At 48.7% G+C, this 11,655-nt stretch overlaps 1 protein-coding gene across 2 annotated transcripts in view; it reads left to right on the top strand.

Annotated features, from left to right (window-relative positions):
* Window positions 1-612: 612 nt before the first annotated feature.
* The window catches only part of GNAS (GNAS complex locus), a 130,748-nt gene continuing 119,705 nt past the window's right edge, over window positions 613-11,655 (top strand). The window contains exon 1 of one of the 2 annotated variants that reach the window (XM_025142352.3): window positions 613-919. In XM_025142352.3, the coding sequence (XP_024998120.1) occupies window positions 667-919 (253 nt within the window). In that variant the 5' untranslated portion in view covers window positions 613-666. Of the gene's footprint in view, window positions 920-1,417; window positions 1,628-11,655 lie in introns of those variants that run through there. The other variant, XM_046903073.1, reaches the window with a different exon arrangement.

Genomic DNA, 11,655 nt, shown 5'->3' with positions numbered 1-11,655 from the left:
GGCCAGGTACATCGGTTGCAGCACGGGAGGTAAATTTGAAGTTTGCTTGTAAAAAAGAAACAGATGTGGTGCCTGCAGAGGAGAAGGGCAGAGCAGGAGAGCAAAGAGTCACCATTAACGTCCCCACCGATGATGGTGCCGATGGAAAACACAAGAAGCCGCTCCCACAGACGTGTATGGCAGGGAGCGAAGAGAATCTGGGGCAGAGAAATAGGGCCGTCGCGGTGCAACATCCCCATCTCCAGCGAGTCGGGACCTCTCAGCACGCGCCTCGGGCCGGCAGCGCGCGGCTATCGCATGTCGCGACACGCCCAAAGCAGGGATGTCGCCCGTCGGCTTCGCGGCCGCGGCTCGCGGGGGGGGAAACGTGACGGCGGCGGGCGCCGGGGCTGCGTGCACCGGGGCGAGACGGGGTGGGAGCGCCCCGACAGCGCGGGGAGGGGGCGGGCGGGGGCCGCTTTCCAGAGAATACGGTAAACATGTCCGCATCACGTGTGGCCGCCTCCCGCCGGCCGCGGCGGGGGGACCCAGCGAGGGAGGGGCGGGACCGCGCTCCGCAGCCCGCCGGAGGGAGTGGGGCCACTTTAAGAGGCCGCCGGGCGCCGCCGCCTCGCCCTGCCCGGCGCGGAGCATGCGGTAGGGCGGGCAGCGGGCGGCTCCGGCACCATGGGGCTGTGCTACAGCCTGCGCTCCCGCCTGGCCGCCGCGCACCCCTCCGTGCCCTACGGCGGCCGCGGCGAGGCGGACCCGGCGGCGGCGGAGCAGCAGCAGCAGTGCGGAGACCCGCAGGTGCGGCACCGGCTGCGGCAGGACCTGGTGGCCAAGGAGCGGGCGGATAAGAAGCGGAGCAAGAGCATCGATAAGACGCTGAAGGCGGAGAAGAGGGAGTACAAGCAGACGCACCGGCTGCTGCTGCTCGGTGAGCGGGGAGCGGGAGGAGGCGGCGAGCCGGCGGCTCCCGGCAGGTGCGGGGCGGCTCGGCCCGGCGTGGCGGTCAGCCGCGGGTGCCGCTCCTCAGCCCCGGGCCGGGCGGTGGGTGGTGGCTGCCGGGGGCCGGGCCGGGCCGCGCTCACGTGGCGGCGGCGCCTCAGCGCCTCGAGGCTCCGCGCGGGGCGGGCGGGGCGCTGCGGGGCCGGGGCTGCGGGCGGGGCGCGGGGGTCGCGCACCCCGCGGGGCTGCTGGAGGGGCTGCTGCTGCGTCCCTTCTCCCGCGTTAGTTGCCGGCACCGCAGGGAAGGGCGCCGCGTCGCGCCGGTGCGGTTGTTCTGTGCGGAGAAAGCGTGAGGCGTTCTGCGTGCGTTGATCTCCGAGCGTCGCCGCCGCCGCCTCCCGAAGCGGCGGGGCCGGGCTGTGAGGCATTCTCGGCTCACGGCCGCCCCGCGGCACCTGCGCGCAGCCCGCCGCACCCTGCGGGAGGTGCGGCCGCTTCCCGAGGAAACCCCGAGGCCGCAGCTCGAGCTGCTGTGCTGCGGGTGCCGGCCTTCAGCTGAGGCCGTGGGTCGCTTTGTCAGCACGCGTCGCTCGGAGCTCTGCCGTCACACGCAAATGGGCTGCAGTGCCGTGAGCCGTTTGGAATAGAAATGGTGTGGAAGTCTGGCGTGTGGCTCAGGAGCTTCCCAACCGCTGAGGTGCGCGCGGGGCTGCGTGTGCAGGGCGGCGGGGCTTCCGTCAGTCCTGCTGCTGAAAGTTTTGATTCCAGAAGCACAGCCTTGTCTCACGTGTTGGAGCTGTGCTGAGGAGTGTCTGAAAAGGCGCGTTTCCATCTGATGGGAGGGGGGTAAGGAGAGATGTGTAAAGGCAGTGAGGTCTGCCTGCTGCGTGGGTGCGGAAATCACACCTTCACCCAGCAGGGCAGGCTGTGCTGGAGGCGTTGTGCTCTGTAGCTTCTTAATGTATTTCTGCCTGCAAGTCTGCTCTCTGGTGAAGTGCTTGAAGATCAAGCTATGAATATTCTTTTTTTTTTTTTTTTTCCTATATTAAATTGGGAAGAAAAAACCCAGTAAGCTAATGCTGACGTTGATCTGCTTGTCTTTATGGCCTAAAGGTTGTCCAAAAGACTTCTGTGTTCTCCCCAGGTAGCGTCTCAGTCAGCTGTATTCTCGTATCGATGCTGGCAGGCTGTGCCCAGCATTGGGTTTTGCAGGAACGGCATTCGACTTGGAGCGGGTTAAACAACAGATCTGAGTAGTTCGGAGTTATCCGTGCTGAAGCCAACAGAGTGCATTCTTTGTCAAAGTACTGATTTATAAATCTGATGGATGTGAGTCAGTGTTATGCTGACAGTCGTTGATTATATTTCAGCCTAGACTTGAATAGCAGGAAGTCACTTTTTGGCCCTCTTGTAAATCTCGGGATGCCTCAGAGACCCATTTCCCTGCTCCTTGCGCAGACGGACAGCTTTCCCGTTGGCTTCCTTCCCTTGTTCAGTCTCCCTATACCCCACTCTTACTGCTACTTGGCATTTTCTCTTTCTGAGCTGGAACAAGAAGTTTGGAGTGCATTTGGTTGTACTTCATGCACCTCTGCAGGTGCTGCTGTGGTAGCTGATGTCTGCATACTGAGGTGTAGCCCAGATGTGTATGGGTTACACCTGCAAGTTGTGCAAGGCATAACACTGTCCTGCAGCTGGCTGAGGGAGCAGGAGCATCCAGCTCACACTTAAAGCAGCAGCTGAGCCTTCCTCCTAGGAATGGAGTCAGGGTGGATAAAAAAAAAGCTGAAGAAGTGTGGACCAGGGATTTTTCTCCTCTTGGTTCCATGGCAAAAGCTTCAAAAGGTACTCGTGGATTCCTGCTTATGCTCCGAGCCCTGATGTGCTCCTGCACTGAGCATGAGCAACGAAGCACTGTGCATGTGGCTGGTCTTTGGGAGTGACAAAACTTAAAGCTGTACCAATGCTTCAGGTTTGTTTTGGGCACACACCAAACCTGTCTTTTAAGCATGTCTGTATTAGCTCCTGGCAAGTAAACTTTCTAGGGCTGAGAAGCTGCCTAGCAAACCTGGAGTTTTTGCTCCTGTTGATGTGTTTGGGTGTACAGAATGTATATGGTAAATGACAGGTGTTTCTGGGCCTGGGTGTGCTTTGCTTTGTGGTGTTCTCAGCATACTCCAAAGATGAGAGCAGCAGTTCTGAGCTTATAATATTAGAATGCTGGTTGGCATGGCTGATGCTTGATGCACAAGTTCATCGCTTTACAAGAGTTCTTAGGGATGTGCAGTGCATGTGGGTATCTATCCCCTGTTGCTTTATTTTCAGGTCTTTTTCATCATTTTCCATAGCAGGCATAAGGTAAAATGCCAGTTCTTGAAACTTCTCTTACTTTCAGTGGGGCAGAGATCTTAAGATTTTGAAGAAATAATCCGACTCTGTGCTTGTGGTGGAAAAGGGGCTTTTCACTTGTAGGAAAAGAGCATGTACAATCAGATGTAATCTCATTGGATTTTGTTTAATGTAGTGTATATGCATCTACCGAGTCATGATGTAAGACTACAGACAGGATGTGATGGCAGTGTGGCTGAGGATTACTGCTATACCAAGTGCTTTTTCAGAGTGTGGGAGCCGTTCTTGTATTGAGAACAGTGCTGGTTCTGAAAGCATATGTCTATGGGGGGAAAGGATTTTAAACCTTGCCATGTGTATGCAGTCTGATTGTCAGAAACGTGCCCAGCTCTCTTGGGGTGTGTGTGTGTGTGGCTTTACCATGCACTTCCTTCAGTTCTGTGGTCTATTTACCTGTGAGGAGAACCCTTCTGGTCTTTAGGCATGCTTGCAATCTGTATATCACTTTCCAGGTCCTCTCAGGCTGAACTCTCACCCATGTGAGGAGTACTTTGAGTTTATTTCCGCAATGGAAAAGGGAACTTGGCTATCTTTATACTCCACCATAGATAGATGCACTTGTCATCCCGGGTACTTAACTGCAATATATTAAACTACAGTATAGCGAATAAGTGCTGTTCTGAATCTTACCTACATCAATTCTTAAGTAAAAATGTTTCTAACAAATACTTTGATGCAAATACAAACGCAGGCAATGCAAATACGAAGTTTTTGTAGGAGGAATATATTGCACAGGAAGAAAAAATTACTTAAAGCTAGAAAATATCAGCGTCAGTACTAACCACAGTCCCTCTTTATGTGTGTATGCTGCTTGGTAAGCCCCTGGATACCATATAATTAAAGCCTGTCTTGTATGGTTTACATTGTTGTTTTTTTTTTTCCACAAGCTTGTACTTCATTCAGTGCACAAGATGGATGTTGTGCAGTGAATGAGCAGCTATTCAATATTCTTATCCTCCTCATACAATGTGTCACCCCGTGCCCTATTTACGGCGCACCATCCGTACCCCGCACTGAATAACGAACTGTTGAACTCCTCGTGGGCTTTTCTGCAGCCCTGATCACTGCAGGGACTGAATGCTCCACGTCAGTGACTGTGTCTGCATGGCGCTGCTGTGAGATGAGGGGGCATCATCCTTCTTTTATGGATGCTGGAGAGGGAAATGCCACTGTGGAAAGACCAAGGTGAAAGCTGTATGAAGCTACCATAAAGTTTGTATGCCCCATCTTTGTCTACTGCTAATTTTTCTTGATGGTATTCACATTCTTTTGTAGTATTTCATATGTTTAGGGCATGTATCTCATGGCTGTGGAGGCTCAGTAGGTCGAGTTCTGGATGCTTTAACAGCAGTCTAGGAGGTGCCAGGCATGGGTTGGTGGCAGCAGTGGGCAGCATATATTGCTTGTTCTGCTGCAGTAGCTCAGCACCAGAACAAAGCTGGTTTGGTTCTGCAGGGTATATTTTATGGTGTCACCCACAATCATCCTTTGTGTGATTTCCTACCTTGCTGTCAGCATCTTAGCACTGCTCTGCCTCCTGCAGGGGCCAGGCAGGCAAAACTGAAGAAGATAACTCTTTTATAAAAATAAATGTGGGTTTAGGTACTTGAGGAGATTCCATCTCACGTGAGCTTGTTCCTGTGGACAATAGTGTCACTTACGTACAGCTCCCCCTTTTGTTTCTTGTGCCCCATGTTTTGTGAGCTAAAGGGAGTGTAAGTCCTGTTAATAAATATATGATCCTTATTGGAAAATGTGGAAAAGAAAGGGGGGAAAAAATAGACTCGAACCATAAAGGGAATCTGTATTCTGGCATTTCCTAATTCTTGAGAACAGGGCTATTGAAACTTCTTTTGGAAATCGGCATTTCTTTTCCTCTTCAAGAAAAGAAGGAATAGGGGGAAAAAAAAGAAAAAATCTGGATTGGATCCTATGGGATGCTTGCAATACAAATGCCTCATAACAGGCTGCCCTGCTGCACAACTCAGCCTCCTGCACACACAGGCTCAGAAGGTGGCAGGACACGACTCTGCTCCAAATGGGCTGTCATTAGTGGTGAAGTAGTTATAATTTTTTCCAATGGGGCTCCCAGTAATTACCAGATACTACAAAAACACTTGGATGTGGGAATCTGTGGTCGCCATCTGTCGGGTACTTTCCACTGCAGGCACGATGATCCTGCTGCAGACACCAGGAGGTGGTACGCTAATTATGGGTGTCTTCATGATGAAGACAAGTCCTACTCTGTTCCCACCGCTGTGTACAGAATGTACTCTGTGTTGCATTCTAAGAGTGTTGTCTCTTAAGCAGAGGTCCTCTGGCTGTGGAGCATATTCACCCTGAAGAAAAATACCTGGAAAGCTTTGCAAACTTCAACAAGGCTTTACCTCATATGCAAGCAGTGCCAGCTCCAGGGCCTGTGATGCAGTTTGGTGGATGTTCACTAGAACAAAGTGCTGTCTTCAGCAGTAGCACCTCTGTGCTTTAGATCACTTGTTACAGTGGTTCTTCTGCTGTTTGCTGTTTAGAATTTCATACAGAGGAGTCAGACAAGCAGCTCGTTGTTCTCTGACTTTTTTATTCTCCCTTTGAATGCTCCTGACCCTAACTCTTTCTTTGTAGCATCTCCAGGTAAACAAAACAAAATCATTAGTGTCAAACGGACACATGGCATGGAAAGCTTCAGCTGGTGTATTTGAAATGTGGCCAAGTTAGAGCTCCTTCAAACAGGGTCTGGTAACAGGAGGTGTCAAGAAACCTGCAGCAGCACTGCTATAGACGTGTCATGATGTAGGACTCCTGTGGGTGTCATGCTATTGTTCTAGCTGGGACCATCCTAGCACCTGTAAAATAATTGCTTTTACAGTTGTCTAATGCTAATGGGGTTGTGCATGTAAGCATGGATTGCTGTGGTTCAGAGGTCTGGGGGATTCCCTGATCCCTATTGACAGCTGCAGCCGTACAGCCACAGTGTGGTTATAAACATACATCTCTTCTTTGCCATCATATAGGCAATGTCTGTGTTAGTGGTAACCTGTATTTTTCCTCATTACGTGCCTGATGGGGTAGAGATCATAATACATTACTGCAGAAAGGCCACATTCATGTGTAGCCAGGGATCTAATTTCAAGGTTTTATCAGACTTTTTTTTTTTTAAACTGAGACTGCCCCCAGCATGTGCTGGTTTTGGTTGTTGTTTCTATTTGCTGTTTGTTCTATCTGTTTATCCTGAAGGAAGGCAGCAGTGTTTCTTTTCCTTCTGTAGAGGAGGGATGGCTGCTGTATCTCCCCCTAGCTGGCTATACCTGAGAGAAACCACCACGTTTCTTGCCTGCAAGAAATCACAGCTTACTCAGCATGCATGCTGGCTGGAGTCCAAAGTGTGTGACTTCTGTAAAGTTTTTCTTTAGAAGTGGGAAGAACTTTTTCATTTGCACTCTTTCCAGAGAAGACAAAAATTTCTTGATTGCTCCTGTGCAGCTGTTACCTCCTCCTGCGCTGAAGCATCTTAAATTGAGCTGTTCTCTGTGCTAGGGTTTCTGTAGGCTGGCAGTGCCATGCCTGGGAGTAGCTCATGGGGAGCACCCGCAGTGAGGAGATGAGGACTGAACCCAACCTGATGTCTCCTAAAAGAAAATGTACTTTGAAAATAAATTGAAAACGAGAACAGGAAAAGAAGAGAGAGTACCAAGTGCCTTCATGTTATTTATTGCAGCGGTATAAACTTGAACTATAAAGTAGAAGCAAAGTCCTTTTGTCTGACGTGTGACATGCTTGTGAAGTTTCTGGAGCTGCCTATGGAAATGCAGCTCAGACTCTCCTCAGTTTCCCAGCATTGACTTTTTAATGTGTTGGAGCTGTGCTTGTGTTGAAGGGGCGTCTGTGGTGGGCCAGGCAAGACTGGCACGTACCTGGAAAGTAAAGTAACTGGTCTAGAGAAATTATGTGGTTTTGTCCCTTGAGATGGGTGAAAATGTTCTATAGCTGGAGAGATGTAGCTATAGGACCAGCTGTGACAGCTCTGGGTTTCTTTTTCCCATACCTGCTGTCTACCCACTTTCATCTGTTAGAATAATAATTTCTTGTTCTTATAGCTTCCTTGGGAAGGAGGGATGGGAGACTCAAAATGTCATCCCACCTTGACTCCAAGTAGATACCACACCCTCGTGGCCATGCATGTTACTCCTGCAGGTGGGAGAGCAAGTCCCTCGGGTAGCTTCCTTTCTGTTTTTCAACAGAAGTGTGAATGGTTTTTGTCCCTTCTGTGCTGCTGATGTTGATACCTGCTCATCTTGATAAGGTGTGTTCACATTCATGGGGGAGAAACCATGAAGAGCACAGTTACCTCTAACTGCATGCATTTCTGCCTTGTCCCCTTTAAATTTGGGAGTGTACTTATTCAGAAACATGCATGATTTCACTGAATATCCTTCTAATTACTATAAATTTAAAAAGGCAAGGAAAAAGCTTGCCAATTGCCTAAAGTAAGAAGAAATCCAGATACTTGTTATAAGAATACCCAGCTGCTAGGTGTGTAAATCCATATTTCTAGGTATTTGGACCTGAGGGATGTGTCTCAAGAAGAGAATGTGAACTCCATAACTCATTCTTCCCTGGTCAATAAAGCATTTGAGAAACAAGCTGCTGTATGCTTTATAGATAGATAGGTGAAGTTTTCTTCATTTCCACTGATATGGTTCCTCTGCAAAGAAAATTCACCACGTCTGTGTGTGAGCAGCACTGCTAAGATTTGTATGTTGCAGAGAATACTCAAGGTTTTTTTTGCATTGAGGAATGTGGGTGGGGAGGGTGGCAAACAGGCATCAGAAAGTTGCTACTGGTTACTTTCCAAGTGAAAGGAGGGGATGCTGAGGGGGATGCATCGATTCCCAGTAAGGAGAAAGATGCAGTTTGACATCTATTCCTGTCCTCTTCTCCTGTCTCTTTTGTAGTGTGTTGGAAGTGGGAGAAGTACCAAAATTCCTGGAAAAGCCCAGTTAATTTCTGCTTGCAAGCTGGAGGAAGAGTTGGAGAGATTTCCTTCCTACTGAAGGATTCTTGTTTTCCTACATCCTGAGCACAACTAACCATTCTTGCAAGGAAGGATTTTCATAGAAGTTAGCAAATGCACCCAATAAAGCAATGCCTCCAATCTCCTGATCTGCCCACCCTTGAAGCTGAGCATGGCACGGGGCTGTCCCGATGTCCGGCACTATTTTAAAGAGCTGAATCCACACACTCCTGCCCGTGCACAGGTTCACAGGCTTGTTTGCACGTTCCAGTGTTGCCTCAGCTTTGTGACTTTGACCTCCAGGAAGTCTATCGGGTTCAGTGGAAAAACAAATGTAGAGAGGGCCCAACCCCTCGCCATCCCGCATGTGGACGTGCTGTGTGGGGATGGCAGTTACTGTGATCCCAGTGGGAGAGAGCTGCAAGAACGTCTTGTGGCCACAGCCATTGCAGCTTCCCCAGTGTGATTTATTTGTTAGGTGGAAGTGAATGTAGTGCAAGTGGGAAGAGTATTTTTATGCGGATTTTTACAGACTATTTCATGTAAAGTAGCTTCAGGTGTGAACCAAGCTCTGCATGGGGCTGCATTGCCACCCCTTCCCCACTCTGGGGGGCAGTTCTCCCATCTGTGCTTACTGTGAGTTATAGGAACACTATGCCCAACTAAGGTGCTTTCAAACTCTAACACTCACTTTGGGAACATTCATTCGATTATTGAAATTGAGTGGTACCTCAACCAAGCATGTTAGTGGCTTCTGAGGGGCAGGTGGCAATTGACGAGGGAGCTTCTAAAGCCTGGAACATGTGAGCCACTGAGCATTTGCTGTGTGCCAGCATGTTCAGCAACCCAAGGCAAGTGAAGGGAGTTTTCTCCCATCTTTGGCCCTGCAGTTTACAGGAAATTTGTAAAGCTTTTTGTTCCACAGCAGTTGGCATGTGCTTGTGGAGAACCCAGCTCTGTTTTCTCATCAGCATGAGCAAAAATAACTTCAGAGCTACATTTTTACTGTAAGTATCGTGTTTTTCTGTCAAGCTAAAACCAGCAGAATTCCCTGGGGACCAAGCTGTCGTTTTATTCCCTGCTGAGCCTGAAGGGGCTCCGTTTTCACCTCCTCCATCCTGTGCTGGGTGATGAGGAGCTGTGAGGCTATGCAGCCTCTGGGCTCTGATTGCAGCATGAGGTTCATGCTGATGGACATAAGGCATCTGCTCTCTTGGGTTGCACGTGGGGAGTGTGGTTTCCATCTCTGGTACAAACTTACTGCTTTGAACTTCTACTAATGCCTTGCACTGTAGGAGACCAGTTCCAGGCATCAAAGGGAGGCAACCACTTTACATTAGTCTTTTCTGACTCTTTGCTTATGGTAGTTTGACTGGGACACTGAGAGCCCTGCAGGTCCATGTTTCCTCCCTTGGATTCTATCAGCTTTGCGGGTTTCTTGACAAAGGTAGTTTCAGCCACCAGCAGTGCTGGCACGTCTGATGACACAGGCCATGATGTGCTGTGACCATCCCAGTCTGACTGGTCATGGCAGGCCCTGCTGCAGAGCAAGGCCAAGCCTTTCATGGGACTTGTGCTGAGCCCAGGCCCGGCACCGTGGCCTCTTCCACTTCCCCCCTGCCCACCCCCTGCACCGTTTGTCATTTGTGGTCTGTGTTTGTTTGGTTTTGCATTTTTCCCGGTGGCTTTCATGCTAAAATCTCAGTGTTGCTGATTAGCCGGGGGGAGTTCTGGAACACTGGGGAATTTGTGGAGCTTTGGCTTTATGGGGGGAGGAAACAGATGCTGAAGAAGAAGGGCATGCTGTTGTGAGCTGACAGTCTGCATCTAGACTGTTCTTCTATAAATACCAGATAAAACTCTCTGCATGGAAGAAAAATACTGCATAATATAGTCCCATGATGTTTTCCCTTCCTTCTTCCCACACAGGAAATTCGTGATTTGATAGTCCCAGTTTTTCTCTGGTGATTAGAAATGTAAAACAACTACCTTTTAGACGAAGGCTCAGAAATACTTTCTGCTCTAAACCTGACTCCTTAATGCCACTAGTGTTCTCACTTCTCTCATTCCTTTCAGCTTCTGGGAAGGTTTTTCAGTTGTCTGTGGCATTTCGTGCTGCACCACCTGAAAAGGCGGTGAGTGATGTGGGTCTTGATTCCCAGGTATTTCAGAAGAATATGTATTTCTTTTTAAATACTTCAGGTATTCGTAAAGAAAACTTTCTAATCTTGAATATCCCTTGAAACAAAATCTGTGATAATTTCTTACATGTGTAAATTGTTGTAACCAAAAGCTTACTGCTACTGAAAAGTCAAAAGCAATTTGCAAAGGTCTGTTTCATGATCACATTGATGAAATGGGTGAAATTCCATTCCTGGGCTTTGGATCAAACCAAGAGTTTGTGTTGCAAGCCCAAAGCAGTGGCTTCAGTGTAGGAGCAAGAGCTGTCACCTGTGGGTCATTGTTCCCCAGCCAACACACTGACAGATCACAAAATCATTCTTAATGCTCCTCAGAGCTACCCAGTTCAGCTTGAGTACCACTATCTGTCCCAAACTGTAGTTCTACTGTGCGGAGGAGCTAAGACCCCATGGTATGTGAAACTTCCTCTACTATCAAACAATTCTCTATTAGAAGGTTTGAGAATCTGTTGCTTCTAGTTGAGGTTTAAGTAAAACCTAAACACTGCAAAGACATTTACAATTCAGGCTTATTTTGGGAGGGGGAATGAGGAAAGTCTTGATAAGTTATGCACTTGACCACATGTAGTTAAAAATATTATTTGGAATATAAACTTCCTTGTCTGAAGACCAGCTTTATGCACTAAGTCAAAGAGCACAAAAAGCAGTTCTCCTCCCAGCCTCCATAAGTATACCTTAATGCTGCTGAATCCTGGAAATTATGCAGGGCATGCTTTTTAAATGTTGATTTTGACTTCTTGCCTGGGACCAAGTGTAAAGTCTTTCCAAAGAAATACTTAGAAGACTTGCAGTGAAACCCAAAAGCTGCTGCCAAACCTTAGTTTTTAGAAGGGGAGTAGGGGGCAATCGAGACTGTTAAAAACTTCCAGTTGTTTGTAATTAAATCCACTTCTTCTGTGCACAATAAACATATACTTAGAAAAAGATCATTTTACATAATACTTATGTGGTTTACTGCTGCTCTTCAGCTGCTAAAAATCAAGCAGTAGGTCTGCTATTTCAGTCTGCAGGGTTACTGGAAGCTGGGAAACCAGGAGTGATGGCCACAGCTGTGCCGCCACAGTGGCATGTACCCTCTTCATCCTGTGGTGATATGCAGGTTGA

This window comes from Gallus gallus, chromosome 20 (assembly GCF_016699485.2).
Source record: "Gallus gallus isolate bGalGal1 chromosome 20, bGalGal1.mat.broiler.GRCg7b, whole genome shotgun sequence".
Classification (NCBI taxonomy): Eukaryota; Metazoa; Chordata; class Aves; order Galliformes; family Phasianidae; genus Gallus; species Gallus gallus.
The sequence above is the reverse complement of the archived record's forward strand: the minus strand, read 5'-3'. Positions and strand labels throughout refer to the sequence as shown.